This window comes from Heterodontus francisci, chromosome 19, assembly GCF_036365525.1.
Source record: "Heterodontus francisci isolate sHetFra1 chromosome 19, sHetFra1.hap1, whole genome shotgun sequence".
In the NCBI taxonomy this organism is placed as follows: domain Eukaryota; kingdom Metazoa; phylum Chordata; class Chondrichthyes; order Heterodontiformes; family Heterodontidae; genus Heterodontus; species Heterodontus francisci.
Genome location: NC_090389.1, coordinates 54,562,031 through 54,578,383, shown reverse-complemented (window position 1 = coordinate 54,578,383; position 16,353 = coordinate 54,562,031). Strand labels below are relative to the sequence as shown.

At 44.3% G+C, this 16,353-nt stretch overlaps 1 protein-coding gene across 2 annotated transcripts in view; it reads left to right on the top strand.

Moving 5' to 3' along the window:
• LOC137380071 (monoacylglycerol lipase abhd6-A-like) overlaps positions 1–16,353 on the top strand; it is an 86,166-nt gene that overhangs the window by 35,446 nt on the left and 34,367 nt on the right. For both annotated transcript variants that reach the window (XM_068051651.1, XM_068051650.1), the window contains 2 exons: positions 2,839–2,971; positions 12,523–12,680. In XM_068051651.1, the coding sequence (XP_067907752.1) occupies positions 2,839–2,971; positions 12,523–12,680 (291 nt within the window). The remainder of the gene's footprint in view (positions 1–2,838; positions 2,972–12,522; positions 12,681–16,353) is intronic.

Here is a 16,353-nt window from a genome sequence, read left to right as displayed (position 1 = left end):
CACTTCTCTTCCCTGCTCCCTTCCACTCACTACTCCATCCCGCCACTTCCCACCTTGCCACTAACCCCCCGCTCGCTCCATCCTGCTGCTTCCCCACCTCGCCACTAGCACTCCGCTCACTCCATACTGCCGCTTCTCTGGGCGACGAGGCGGGGAGTGAGCGGTGGGAGGGAACGGCGAGCAGACAGGTGTGGGAGAGAACGACGGGATGGAGCAGCGCGTAAGTGGGTGCGGGAGAGAATGGCGAATGGAGAGGCGAGCAGGTGGGAGCGGGATGATGCACAATCGTGGGAGGGAGCAGGGAAGACAAACGGCGATTGAGGCGACGATCGCGGGAGGGCGCAGGGTACTGTTGGGGGTGGGGTGGATGCGGCGATCGCGGCCATTGTAGGGCAGCCAATTTGCGCACAGCGAAGTCTCATAAACGGAAATGAGATAAAGCCTAATTTTTCTTTAAAAATCTTCAGAATTAGAGGGTTAAATTATGAAGACAGATTCCATAAACTTGGCTTGTATTCCCTTGAGGGGTGATCTGGTTGATGTGTTTAAAATATTAAAAAGGATTTCATAATGCAGATCCAGAGAAACTATTTCCTATGGTGGGGAAATCAAGGAAAAGGGGCTATTATCTTCAAATTACAGCCAGGCCATTTAGGAGGGAAATCAGGAAGCACTTTTTCCCACAAAGCGAAGGAAAAATCTAGAATTCCTTTCCCCTAAATAGGCTGTGGATGCTAAAACAATCAAAGTTTTCCAGATTGACAGCAGTAGGTTTTTGTTAGGTAAGGGTGTCAAGGATACGGACCTAAGGTGGATTAATGGAGTTGAGGTAACGATCAGCCATGATCTAAAGAGCAGGCTTGTGGCGCTGAATGACATATTCCCTGTGTTCCTAAATTGATTCTCTTTTTGTAGCAGTTTTGTATTTCTACTTGTTCCCTTCGCACTGAATTTCTCCCCTTTTATACTGTGTCTCAGACATAGTAACTGAAACAAGATTTGCCTGTACACAGTTGCTCAAAGGTTAAATGAAGATCCATATCGCTGTGCTGATTGGACAGGTCGACCACACCCAGAATTACTTGCTGTCGGAAGAGTCCAAGGGGTATAACTTCCGAGGAAAGCTTGGTATCTTAAATGGCATTTAACTTGAATCTTTTTCAAAAATGTTTCTCCCTAGTTTTCTCCCCTCCTTATCTTTAATTCCTTGGTGGGATACGGTTCCACAATCACTGAGTTGCCTCAAAGGCTAAGTATTCATTATCCATGAATGAGTTTTTACAGTGAATGTTGGCATATTATTGGTTCATGACAGAATTACAGCTTACCTCAATACTATCCACACAAACACAGAATTAAAGGAGGGATCACTGAACAGTGATCAGAAGCAAGATTAATTGCTGTCTTCCCCTCCCCTTCTCTAATCCATGGGTGCTGAGGATAATTAAGTTTCAGTACTCATGGATTAGGGAAGGGTAACCCAGCCAAAATCGCTGTTCCTAAACCATATCCTGGATCTCTTGCTGGAAGTGTGTGCACGTATGGCTATCCAGTGAGGACATTATCAAGGTCAGGTATGATGCTGCCATGATCAAGTAGCCCACTAACATTCACTGTCAAATACATTTTGCTATGGGATCAGTTAACTTGTCATAGACTGAGGATCAAACCTGAGGCCTTCCTGGTCTGTACAGCACAACTGTTTCACTATGTAAATCTGCAAAACCATTGGAAGTCAAAATGGCACGCCCACTATTGGAATCGAAATGGAGGGAGAATTAGAAACTCCTGAAACATTAGTAAAGTCTAGCTGCAGATGGAATAGGCTGCTTACTGAAAACAGATGTGGAAGTCAAGTAGTTGGATTGAATCTGCTAGTATTTTTAATACTAAATGTTGTTATGGTTTTACTAAGGGCATCTTCCTAAAATGCATTAATACAAGACCCACTTCTGACACTGTTCAGTGTATAGTTCTGAGCCAGCAACATCTGTCAACTGTTAGTTGTTATTAAAAAGCTGCAGCCAGGGCCTAATATTGTTAATGTTTCGCAACAGAAGCTTATTCCTTGATTCAAGCATTTCAAGGTTGATGACATAGGGTTTTTAATTAACATTGTGGATAAATGAGCATGGGCTCTCATGGTAAATGATCTTATCTCCATGGTAACCTGTATCTTCCCTTTGACAGAATCAGATCTATTTTGATTCTTTAATACAATTAATTACAACAGTTAATACTAAACATCGCTTTAGATGTTAACTGTAGCTAGGAGTTACTTTCATGAACTTTTAATTAAGAAACTATTGTAATATGCAGACAGAAAAACACACACAATTTACTGTACACATGATAGTTAAGTCTCTATAATGCTTTAATGTTTTTATTAATGGATATCATCCTCAAATGTGAAACAGATTGCTCCTGAAGCTGATCGCTTTTTTCAATAAGACTTCAAAGGATAATCCTTGATTCACAGTCATATGATGGATTTTCCAAAACAGATAATGATCTGGAAGCTCCCAGTAAATTTAAAAAGGAAACGTATTGAATTGCCATATCACCTTGTGTGTTCTGTATTCCTTCAAATTCTGTTTCTAAAATATTGTGCCTTAGAAATTGCGTGAATTTACTTTGCAGAGGGGCTTGTTATTCTTCCCTATTTGAAAAAGCCATATCATACTCCTATTTATTCCATAGATGTAGAAGCAGAGGCATGTCTATTTAGAAACGCTTATTCAAGTCACCCTCTTGTTTCTGTGGACAGAGTCTGAGGATCTAGGTTAACTTGGTTGAGTTCAGCTGTAAACCTTGACTATCTGTTTTCTCTCTTTCCAGTTTGTTGAATGCATTGGGTTGAATAGGAAACCATTTCATCTGATTGGTACATCAATGGGTGGTAATGTTGCTGGTGTTTATGCAGCTCGGCACCCAACGGACATCTGTGGCCTAACTCTCATCTGTCCTGCAGGTTAGATTCTTACTGACTCGGAACTTCAGTTTAAGGCAATGGAACACTGACCTATACAAGAGCAAAATACTGTGGATGCTGGAAATTTGAAATAAAAATGAAAATTGCTGGAAATACTCAGCAGGTCAGGCAGCTTCTGTGGAGAAACAAAGTTAACGTTTCAGGTCAAAGACCTTTTATCATATGATATTTTCTCATTTTCGTGATTCATAACCAAATTCTCACAGCATGATTTTAAGGCAGGGGTTAACCTGTGCACCTTAAGTGCTTCCAGCAAAAGGCTATCAGAAACTTTTCCCTAATACTTTTACCATAATCCCACAATACCAGGCATTCAGAGCTTACTGGTAGTTAATACTGGAACTTGACAAATGTAGGGGGTTAGTAATTGAACATGATCAGCAAACACACCACAGACTGAGCTGATAAAAGAATGAGTTTGGATAAAGTGAAAACAGGAATTTAGCTAGAGTGGGGAATTCGGAGCAGAGGAGAAAGGAGGTGCAGAGTAGCTTAATTGAAATGTAAATTGCTAATGATTGTTACAACTGAGACTGGAGGAGTGCACTGTCTTTCTCTAGTTCCACTTCTCCACGGGTCACAACATATATTTAAATGTTTTACCCAGTTGCCCATATGGCCAATAATGTCCTCTATATTTTATTACAGAATAAAATCCACCAACCAGGTTTCTTTAATAAACAACAAAATTATTAATTTATTATAAAACAAGACTGATTCAATCCAGATGCAAAGCATTAACAGGCACGTTGAAATATAAAAGTTCCCTTCTAAATTAACCCAACACTCACTCACACTCTCTCTCTCTCTCACACACACACACACAGATTTAAAAAAAGTTTTCTCTGCAGAGATCTCTTTACAAAAAGACAAAAAAAATTTTTGGCCGAGTACTTGTTAATTCTTGAAGGAAAAAAAGACAAGCTATGCAATTTTCTCCGCTGGCCCTTTTGATCTGCCGTCCAGATACTCATAGACATCTGTCACTGGGATCTTTTTTGGAGCAGTTCTCTTCAGGCGACATCAAAGATTAGTTTGGCAGGCTTTTCAGGAGAAATACAAAATCAATTTCTCCAGTCCACACACTGGATTATTAGGGTTTCTCAAAGGGGTGGAAGAAGGTGAGCTGGTGGCTTCTGTCTCTGATCCCCAACTGATTCAAAACAATATCCAAAATGAAACCAACTCTTGACCACGATAAATCTTGACATGTCACTTCTCTGTAAACAACTGCCCTAGTCACCAAGGCTCCTGCTGTTTACTTAACTTAAGGCATGTGTCATCCAGTAAAGGTTTGGTTTTAAACTAAATCTCAAGTCCTTCCAATGACCTTTGAAAAAAAAACAAAGTCCAATCTCTTCAGTCTTTCAAATGAATCCATTTCCACAATTTTTAAACACGAGTCCTCAAAAAATACTAAAAAAAAAGGAAGCACTTTCATAACACGATATAAACTGAACCAATATTTCTATTAAAAGTGGCACCACAGGAAGGAACAGTGATGTGCAGTTCTAGTAGGAATTGAAGGTTTTGAGAGTAGAAGATATCGACACAGGCAAACACTTCTCTGTAAAATGTCTCCAACTGAGATTACTTGAGCTCATGATTTCAGAACTTAAAGTCATACAGTTATTACAGCATAGAAAGGAGGACATTCGGCCCATTGGGTCCATGCTGGCTCTCTCTGGAGCACTCCAATCAGTCCCATTCCCCGGCTCTATCCCCGTGGCCCTGCAACTTTATTTCTCTCAAGTGCCTATCTAATTTCCTTACAAAATCATTGATCGTCTCCGCTTCCACCACCCTCGTAGGCAGTGAATTCCAGGTCATTACCACTCGCTGCATAAAAAGGTTCTTCCTCACATCCCCCCTGTATCTCTTGCCCAAAACCGTAATTCTGTGTCCCCTAGTCTTTGTACCATCAGCTAATGGGAACAGCTTTTCTTTTTCTACCCTATCCAAACCTGTCATAATCTTGTATGATGGATTGTAACCCAGGCTGTTAATGGAAGCCCGGGAGGAAATAGTGGATGCTCTGAGGATCATATTCAAATCCTCACTGGATACAGGTGAGATACCAGAGGATTGGAGGTCTGTGAACGTTGTACCATTGTTTAAAAAGGCTGCGAGGGATAGGCCAAATAATTATAGGCCCCTCATAATTTTGTACACCTCAATTAAGTCACCCCTCAGCCTCTAACCTCGGTAGTGGGCAAATTATTAGAATCAATTCTGAGAGATAGGATAAACTGCCACTTAGAAAGGCACGGATTAATCGGCGACAGTCAGCATGGATTTGTTAAGGGAAGGTCGTGTCTTACTAACTTAATTGAATTTTTTGAGGAAGTAACAAGTAGGTTAATGAGGCTAGTGCAGCGGATGTTATCTACATGGATTTTAGTAAGGCATTTGACAAGGTCCACATGGCAGACTGGTCAGAAAAGTAAAAGCCCATGGGATACAGAGGAATGTGGCAAGATGGATCCAAAATTGGCTCAGTGACAGGAAACAATGGGTAATGGTCGATGAATATTTTTGAAAATGGAAAGCTGTTTCCAGTGGCGTTCCACAGGGCTCAGTGTTGGGTCCCTTGTTGTTTGTGGTATATAATAATGATTTGGACTTAAATGTGGGAAACATGATTGGGAAATTTGTAAATAACACAAAAATTGGCTGCGTAGTTGACAGTGAAGAGGATAGCTGTAGACTCCAGAATTATATCAATGGTTTGGTTGAGTGGGTGGAAAAGTGGCAAATGGAATTCAATCCAGAGAAGTGTGAAGTAATGCATAACAAAGCAAGGGAATACACAATAAATGGGAGAATATTGAGAGGGGTAGAAGAAGTGAGAGACCTTGGAGTGCATGTCCACAGGTCCCTGAAGGTGGCAGGACAGGTAGATAAAGTGGTGAAGAAGTCATATGGAATGCTTTCCTTTATTGCCCAAGGTATCGAATACAAAAGCAGGGATGTAATGCTGGAACTGTATAAAATGCTGGTTTGGCCACAGCTGGAGTATTGCGTACAGTTCTGGTCACTACATTACAGGAAGGACATAATTGCTGTGGAGAGAGTATAGAGGAGATTAACAAGAATGTTGCCAGGGCTGGAAAATTGCAACTATGAGGAAAAATTGGATAGGCTAGGGTTGTTTTCCTTCTAACAGAGGAGGCTGAGGGGTGACTTAATTGAGGTATACAAAATTATGAGAGGCCTAGATAGAGCAGACAGGAAGGACCTGTTTCCCCTAGCGGAGAGGTCAATTACCAGGATGCACAGATTTAAGGTGATTAGTAGAAGGATTAGAGGGGACATGAGGAAAAACTTTTCCACCTGGAGGGTGGATGGTGTCTGGACTTCACTGCCCAGAACAGTGGTGGAGGCAGAAACCCTCAATTCATTTAAAAGGTACCTGGACATGCACCTGAAGTGCTGTAACCTGCAGGCTACAGTCCAGGTACTGGAAGGTGGGATTAGAATGGGCGGCTAGTTTTTTCAGCTGGCACAGACACGATGGGCTGAATGGCCTCTTTCTGTGCTGTAGCTTTCCTGTGGTTTTGTGGTTCTTTTGTACATCTCTATCAAATGTTCCCTCAATCCCCATTGCTCCAAGGAGAATAAACTCAGCTTCTCCAACCTAACCTTGGTGGCTAAATTCTGTCATCCCTGGAACCATTCTGGTAAATCTCCTCTGCACCCTCTCAAGGACCTTCAAATCCTTCCTAAAGTGTGGTGGCCAAAACTGGACACAATACACTAGCTGTGGCCTAACCAGGGCTTTATACAAGTTCAGCAAAATTTCCCTGCTTTCGTGCTCAATATTTGTACTCATTACCCCTGTTTATGAAGCCCAAGATCCCATATGCTTTGCTAACCACCCTCTCAATATGCCCTGCCACCTTCAAAGATCTGTGCACATGAACCCCCAGGTCACTCTGTCCCTGAATACCTGAACACTCTTTAGAACTGTTCTGTTAAGCATATATTGCTTCTCCCTATCCCTTCTGTCAAAATGCATCACCTCACTTCTCTGTGTTAAATTCCATCTGCCACTTGTCTGCCCATTCTGCTATGTCTGTTGCAGTCAATTGGTATCATCCTTACTGTTTGCCAAACCTCCGAGTTTGGTATCATTGGCAAATTTTGAGATTTTACTCTGTATTCCAATATCCAAGTTCTTTTATGTATCAAAAAAGCAGTGGTCTTAGCACTGGCTCTTGAGGAACACCTCTGTCCACCATCCTCCAGTCTGAAAAACAACCATTTACCACAACTCGCTGTTTTCTGTCCTTAAGCTAATTTTTCATCCAAGCTGACACTGACCCTCCTATTACACGAGCCTCAATTTTGATGATCTGTCTTTTATGTGGTACTTTGTCAAACACTTTCTTAAAATCCATACTGACAACATTCCCTTCATCAACCTTGCTAGCTCTATTTAATTAACTCAAACCTCTCCAAGTGCCTGTTGACTTTTTCCCTGATTATTGTTTCTAAAACCTTCACTCCCGCCTCGGTTACCTCTATTATTTCTACTTCTACTGATATTTTGTCAGCATCCTCTTCCTTATTGAACACTGCTACAAAGTACTCGTTAGGTATTCTAGCCTTGCCCTGTACATCTAAGCATTTATCACCTTCCTTGTCTGTAATAGACCCCACCCCACCTCTTACTACCTACCCACATACTGGGCTAATTTTACTGGCCCCTTGACACCACGGGTCGCAGCGCAGGGGCCAGTAAAATGCTGCGGAGAGAGACCTGTCTCGACCCGCGACGTCGAGAAGGGCCCGCCGCATATTACTGGTGGCGGCAGGATCTTGGTGCGGGACATGGCAGTGGCACCACAATTAACATTTGGTAAACAGTACTTACCTTTGCTGATTATGCAGCCCGCCACCTCTCCACTGACACATCCTGATTTTTCGATGAACGGGCGGCCGTCATGTGCCGTCCCGTTCACGATTGGAAAAGCTGGCGGGTCCACAGAGGCAGAAATTTCACGGCAGAAGGTAAGTTTCTTTTCAGGGGTCTCACTCTGCATACCTAAAGGGAGGAGGGAGGGGGTCATTACAGGGGTCTCACTCTGCATACCTAAAGGGAGGAGGGAGGGGGTCATTACAGGGGTCTCACTCTGCATACCTAAAGGGAGGAGGGAGGGGGTCATTGCAGGGGTCTCACTCTGCATACCTAGAGGGAGGGGGTCATTACAGGGGTCTCACTCTGCATACCTAAAGGGAGGAGAGAGGGGGTAATTACAGGGATCTCACTCTGCATACCTAAAGGGAGGAGGGAGGGGGTCATTACAGGGGTCTCACTCTGCATACCTAAAGGGAGGAGGGAGGGGGTCATTACAGGGGTCTCACTCTGCATACCTAAAGGGAGGAGAGAGGGGGTAATTACAGGGATCTCACTCTGCATACCTAAAGGGAGGAGGGAGGGGGTCATTACAGGGGTCTCACTCTGCATACCTAAAGGGAGGAGGGAGGGGGTCATTACAGGGGTCTCACTCTGCATACCTAAAGGGAGGAGGGAAGGGGTCATTACAGGGGTCTCACTCTGCATACCTAGAGGGAGGGGGTCATTACAGGGGTCTCACTCTGCATACCTAAAGGGAGGAGGGAGGGGGGCATTACAGGGATCTCACTCTGCATACCTAAAGGGAGGAGGGAGGGGGTCATTACAGGGGTCTCACTCTGCATACCTAAAGGGAGGCGGGAGGGGGTCATTACAGGGGTCACTCTGCATACCTAAAGGGAGGAGGGAGGGGGTCATTACAGGGGTCACTCTGCATAGCTAAAGGGAGGAGGGAGGGGGTAATTACAGGGGTCTCACTCTGCATACCTAAAGGGAGAAGAGAGGGGGTCATTACAGGGATATCACTCTGCATACCTAAAGGGAGGAAGGAGGGGGTCATTACAGGGGTCTCACTCTGCATACCTAAAGGGAGGAGGGAGGGGGTCATTACAGGGGTCTCACTGCATACCTAAAGGGAGGAGGGAGGGGGTCATTACAGGGGTCTCACTCTGCATACCTAAAGGGAGGAGGGAGGAGGTCATTACAGGGATCTCACTCTGCATACCTAAAGGGAGGAGGGAGGGGGTCACTACAGGGATCTCACTCTGCACTCTTAAAGGAAAGTGGTCTGGGATTACTGGTGGGAAAGCTGTGCTGGCATGAAAGAAGGTACTGTGTACCATCCCTCCGTTAACATTGTATGCTCTGTGTTTGTGAGGGAGCAATGCCACACGAGGCACCCTGTGTGTGGGGTCGGTGCCAGAAAGGGCAGGAGCATTAAGGTTATATGGATGGTGGGGCAATCGATTCAGCTGGTAGGATCTTGATGTGGTCATGCTGTGCCACTCTGAGTGTTAGCCAAGATGGACAATGCCATGGCATGCCACATGGTTGATCCAGGAATGCAGCTGATGTACCTATCAACAACAATCCCTGCCCTGTTAGAAACCTTCGAATATAAGCAGGGTTCAACTTTATTTATCACATGGAAATAGGTATGGCTCATCCTACATTGTCTGATCCTCTGCTTGTGAGGATCCGTATGCGCCAGAGGCAATATCAACAGGCAGGTGCGATCCACTTAGAGGCCCCCCGTCGTGAGCAGAAGCTCCCAAGGGGAGTTCGCCATTATGTTTGCCGTGCAACTACAGGTAGAGGCCTACTACCCGACCCGAACCCAACGGGACCCGACGACATGTGTCGTGTCGGGCCCATCTTCCAGGGCCAGCTTTTGGGTTCGGGTCGGGTCGGGTAGAGTCCAGGTTGAATTGGGTCGGGTCGGGCCGGACACACACAGTAAGTGCTCTGCTGGTAAGTATTGGAATTAAAAAAACTTACCTGAGCTGGGAGTCCGGGACGAAACTGAGTCTGCGCAGTGTGTGTCATCACACATGCGATGCAGCTCGGTGGAGCTTCCCAGTGGGATGGTAAGTAAAGGGATGGTCGGGTCGGGCTCAGGTCGAGTAGTGGTGGGTTCGGGTCGGGTTGGGCTCGGGTCCACTGTGGTTCAGTCGGGTTCTTTTTCCCGACCTAAAGCAGGCCTCTGTCTACAGGCCCCACATGACATGCCATCGAATGTCAGAGCACCAGTGTCAGAGGTGATTGCACATGTAGAGAAGGTGGTGACACATCTCTATGCCCTGCTCAAGGATGACCTGCAGCCCATGGGCTCTGGTGGACATCCCATGCATTTGTTCCTTACAGTGGCAGCGGTTCTCAAGCCTGACGCCTCTGCACCTTTTTAGGGGCCCACCAGAGACCTTTGTGTGGTCACACAGGCAGCAGTGCACCACTGCATCAGGGAGGTCACCAATGCCCTGCACCGGAGGGCCAGTGAGTTATGTCTGCTTCAGGATGGACCCTCACAGCCAGGCCCAGAGGGCCATTGGTTCAGGCACCATTGCTGGAGAACCATAGGTTATAATGTTCATAGACTGCACTCATGTGGCCATCAGGCCTACTGCCAGGCTACCATCTGCAGACGTCACCATTAAAGGAGCCCTCTCAATCTAGGTGAAGCTGGTATGTGAACACCGCAGATGCTTGCAGCAAATGTGTGACCGCTTCTCAGACAGCTGCCATGACACCTGGGTCTTGGCACCAGTCCCGGCTGCCGCGACTGTTCACTGAACTGGCTCAGATGGAGGGGTGGCTTCTTGGGGATAAGGGCTATCCTTTGCAGACATGGCTCCCAACACCAGTGAGAGACTCCACCACTGCTGCCGAGGAGAGATATAACGCCAGCCACTGAGCGACATGAGGCATCATTGAGTAGGAGAGAGGCATGCTGAAAGAGCATCTCCAGTGCCTGTCTGGATAGGGTGATGCCCTGTACGACGGGCCGAAAAGGCCAGCTCCTTCCTTTGCTGCTCTACACAACTACGCACCCAGTAGGGGCCAGGCCTGGCATGATGAGGGGAGACATCAACAGGATTCCTCCTTGGACGATGAGGACCTGCAACATGAAAGACGCATGGGAGGGCAGATGGCACACTAGGAGAGACTTCAACAGCGCACCCTGTGGATAAACATAGAATTACTTCCAGCAACTCTGGATTTCTGCAATTAGCTGCACATGGGGACTCCAGAAATTGCTGTCAGTTTCAGAGGAGTAATGAGGGCGAATGCTGACAGTTTCACTGTAATTACTATTGCGAAATCCTGGCCTTATCCCAGTCTCAGTATATTTATACTTCAGAGCTGATGTGTTAAGTTCTGATGAAAGGTCACAGACCTGAAACGTTAACTCTGTTTCCCTCTCCACAGATGCTGCCAGACCTGCTGAGCATTTCCAGCATTTTCTGTTTTTATTTCAGATTTCCAGCATCTGCAGTATTTTGCTTTTGTGTTGTGTGATGTGTTAAGTCCTTGGGTTTCATCTGTTTAGATTGTGGAGCAGAATTTAGATCAACACTTATGGAACGGTACATGCACAGATGTTCTGAGGTCATAGCCACAACCTTATAGCAGCTTTGCATACTTCATCTTGTACAAGTAGCTTCCCAGTCACAATTATAAATTTAAATTTCTGGCTGTGAATCTTCAATAAACATCAGGGATGTTTGTACAGGCCAGCGAAGCAAAAACCATGTTACTGTCCCGTGCTGGGAATTGAAAGCTTATTTCAAAAACAGTTGGAACAAAATGATAGCACGTGGCATCCAGCACCATCAGTGGCACCCATTTATATTTGCCACTGGTAGCTTATGGAGAAATTATTTCCTGAGATGGTCATTCATTCCATCAGTCATACTGGTGAGCCTTTTCTCGGGAGCTGGAGCTAATTCTGGTGACAGCATACAGTATGATTCAAAGGGTTTAATTCATGCTGGCTAGTTGCAAGTCCATTGCTGTTATGCTAGAATTGCCAGGCTGCCTGAGAGATTGGATTTCAGTCATTTGTCATTGGGACTGAAGTCATTCTTAACGCTGTCAGTGCACGAGTGTTATAATCTTTCCTTAGACACAGTTGAAGTTAGTGGAAAATCAGTAACGAAAACTGTAAGATCAGGCAGCTGTGCCAACTATCTGTTTGTAGTATCTATTTGTTTCTGTACTGTATTCTAAGAGCTTTGTAGCAGACTGTGCATGGTAATTTGGAAAGGATCATGAAAACAATGAAAAGAAAACAACGTTGTAACAGAGCAGGCAGATAAAGTGCCAACTAATTTTAAATGGTTTAAAATTTAATGTGACACCTGAGATTTAATGAAGGTTATTGTGGTTCACGTGGTTCATTTCAACTGACTTTGCCTCAGGCCAACACTGCAATAGATTGGGAGCAATCAAGCTGTACAGAATAATAAAGCATTGATGTCCTCTGTTTACTGGAATCGTATTCTTTTTCATATGGAGGGGCCAAAGCCATGGCGAATCCACATTTACAAGACATTAACTCATGATTCACTACAGACAGAACCTGCAAAGCTCAACTAGACCATGAACTCAGAATGATGATTTGTCATATTGCTGGTTCATTTTAATCAGTTGAAATCTTTCTTTCTTGGTATAGGTCTGCAGTATCCCAATGAAAGTAAATTTGTGAAAGAACTGAAGTCACTGGAGCAAACAGGAGATGTTAGTAAAGTCCCCCTAATTCCATCTACCCCTGAGGAGATGGAAGAGATGTTGAAGCTTTGTTCTTATGTCCGCTTCAAAGTACCTCAGCAGGTATGTGACCTCATTTCAAAGTTAGCTGCTTGCAGTAGAGGTGATGAAAAGGGACAAGCAACTCCTTGTGCTTTTGATGCAAAATGCTTCCTGCTTCCTATGTCTCAGCTGTAGAGCAATGAAAAATCCCTGTGTTAAGAATTTTTTATTATCAGCATCTTGCTGCACTCTAGATGAGAACAGACATTTCATGTTGGGTGAAGCTTCTGACATGCTCAGCTGACAGCAACCATATGTTCTTTCTACCAACAAATGTTTCCACTGACAACGGAAATCAATATCCTTTCTATTCTTCAGTACCAGCTGAGTACTGTACTCCTCCAGCTTTCAGCTGCTAATATTTGCCAAGACTACATTGATCCTGAAGTTGCTTTCAAAGGGTGTAATAAACCATCTCAGTTAAAGTTTTAATATTGTTTGTATCCTTGTGGATTTGATCCCCCTGAAACAATGCACTCTTCATATGTCAATCTTCATGCCTGGGCAGTTGCAAGCACACTTGTCCTCTCTGTGCTTTCTTTTTTAATAATCAGCAGGAAAGCAATTACTAGACAGAAAGCAGGAGGAACACAGCTAACCTGATTTCCTTCTCTAAAGAGGCTGAGTACACTGGCTGCATATGTTACAGAGGGATCTCTGTGCCATGAATCACTGACCCATCTGCCACATTGCAAACAGCTCTATATGGAGCTCCACAGAGTAGACCTGTAACTAGGAATTAAAAAGAAACATTTTTAAAGAGCATATGAAATTGTCGTTGGATAAGGCATAGAATTGATGATAGCACATTGCTGTGGTTATGTCTGTCTTTAATTTATGTTGCAAATCCCAAGGTTTCCTGTGATGTTGTTGATAGTAACTTTGGATTTGGAGCATTGGGGTGAGGTTCAGCTGTTGAGAGGTTGTTGTGTTCCTTTTAAAGTTCATGTTCAAGTACTCTTTGTGGGGTATATCCTGAGATAATAAATAGCATATCCTGAGGTTAACTGGAGGCTCCTTGGGAGGGAACTGTTTATACATATCAGCTGCTTATAAATTCCTGGCACGTGAGCTTCGGGAGAGGCCAAGTCATCAAGGTCAGAAAGACAGCAGGAAATGTTTTTTTGAACAAAAATACTTTTAACACTATTAAGTCTGCCGTTTGAAGTGTCACTGATGTGTGATTGATGCAAGAATTTTATTCATTTTTACGCACACGCATTCTCTATTTAAAAAAAGTAACACATAAAATTAATGAAAACATAATAGCAATCAAAGCCACTGATAAAATTTCACCCATAATCATAGAATCTGATCTCTAAATACCACGATGCAGTGTAATAATAATTGAACATAATCAGTTGCCCCAAAAGCATAGTATATGTTCAATAAAAATTGATTTTTTTCAGAACTCAAAGAGGGAATAACCATATTAGACAAAAACTTCAATTTATAAGTTGGGATAAAACAGCATATCCTCTGACTCACTAGCTGAAATTTAACAAGGAGGCGGTGGCCCCGCCCACTGACTGGAAAGTTGGGGGCAAGCCCGCCTCTGCTGGTCCTGGAGGCCATGATGCTATTTTGCGTGTCTCGGGCAATTAATTGCCTGAAGTTGTGTCTTCTGCCCTTCTGAAGCAGGATGTCCTGCCTCCAAGAGCTGCCGCCCAATCAGAGGGCGGTGGACAATGCTGGGACTGCAGCAGACCTCGGACCCAGCCAGCGGTGGAGGCCAGAGAAGATGGTAAGTGGGGTCGGGGCTTGCCGGGGTCATTCAGCCAGGCCCCAGCAAAGGGGAGGAGTCAATTGCGATGGCAGGGGTGGCCTGTGATGCTGGAAGGGCTCTCCATGGGGCACAGGGGGCCCGATCAGGAGGGACCCCACTCGCCAGCCTGCAAAGAAGCTTCCAGGTTTACGGGGGGCCTCCCCAGGTGGTGGTGCCCTTCTGCCAGCGACGGCAGGAAGATGCCCTTAAGCGGCCTTTAATTGGCCACTTTAGGGTCTCAATTGGCTTAAGGGCTGGCGGGCCACCCACCGCCTACCCCGCTGCTAGTAAAATACCAATGGAGGTGGGTAGGCGACAGGCACGGTACCCCCTGCCATCTCACCCGGTTTAACGCACCTCCCTCCCCCCCCCCCCCCCCAGCCCACTGCCTCGCAGCCCATTGCGGGGTTGGGGGGGGGGGGGGGGTGGGGAATGGGTGAGGATGTAAAATTTCGGACACTGTGAGCAATGCCATGGGAGATCAGCTAATGTTATAGAAAGGTAAATTACCTCTTAGAACTAAAATATGGAGTTGTGATGTGGTGTTTCCCATTTTAAGCTCTGAAAAAAAATCCGTTTTAATTGAGCAAAAACACAAATATGTTCCATAAGAAGTGAACCAATTGAAGACCATGGTCTGACTCTGTTTCTGCTTTAATCCATCAATCTGCAAAGGACCTTTATTTTATAAATGAAAGGAATTATACAAATAGTGATGTGGAAACAATCTTCTTCAAAGCACCTCTGAGGAATCGGGCGGATTATTAAGCACTAAAGGAAATGGTTGTCCATGGTCATTGTGGCTATAAATGGAACGGAAGTGTGTGCTGTTGAGATTACACCCGATTGCTCATAAAATGAGAAAATATCACCTTTAGGAAGTAGTTAAATGAGGCAAAAACATTCAAAATTTGTTTACTATTCTAAATCGATCATAGTAGCCCCCATCCCAGTGATTAAACAACAACACCTTTGGTCTATATAGGAGCAATTCAGAGTAATGTGTCTTAATGAAACTGGCAATTTTACATTGGGATAAAAACAGAAAATGCTTAAACATTCAGCAGGTTAGGTAGCAACTGTGGAGAGAAACAGAGTTAATGTTTACTTTGGGGTTGTCAAATCTGCTTTCTGGAGCTGGTAGCTTTAATATCAGTCTCGTACAATATAAAAGCAGCTTCCAGATACTTTGCACACCTTGATGGCCTGACCTCTGTTTATGGTGGTGTTGAAAAATCTGATTATATAATAGAAAAAAGAAGCAGGATGTGCAGAATTCTTTGCCCCTCTGCTCATGTGGAATATAATTTCCTTTCAGAATGTCTGAATTGTAAATGAACTCAAGTGGGTTCAGTTTCAGTCTCCTAGTTTCAGATTTCAATTTGGTACCTATTCTAGTTAATCACATTCTTATTTTATATCCTTAAAGAAATACTCCAGAAAAAGAACTACAAATAGCCTGAGTAAAGAAAGAAAAAAACATGCATTTATACCTGATCTATGCCCCGATCACACCTCCCAGAATGTCTCAAAGTGCTTCTCACACGATGAAATACTTTTGAGCTGCAGTGACTGTTGTTATGTAGGAAAACAGAGCAGCCATTTTGCACAGAACAAGATCCCTCAAACATGATTGAGAGGAATTACTAGTTAATCTGTTTATGGTGGTGTTGGCTAAGGGAAGAGTGTTGGTCAAGACACCAGGAGAAATTCCTTTGAATACATTTTGGGATCTTAACATCCAGCAAAATAGGCAAAGTTTAACATCTCACCTGAATGACAGCACCTCCAAAGTGCGGCAGTCCCTCAGTACTGCACTAGAGTGTCAACCTTAGATTATGTTCTTAAGTCCTAGACTCAAACCTGAATCATTTTGACTCAGAGATAAAAGTGCTATCAACTGAAGCAAACCAATACACGGTGATAGCC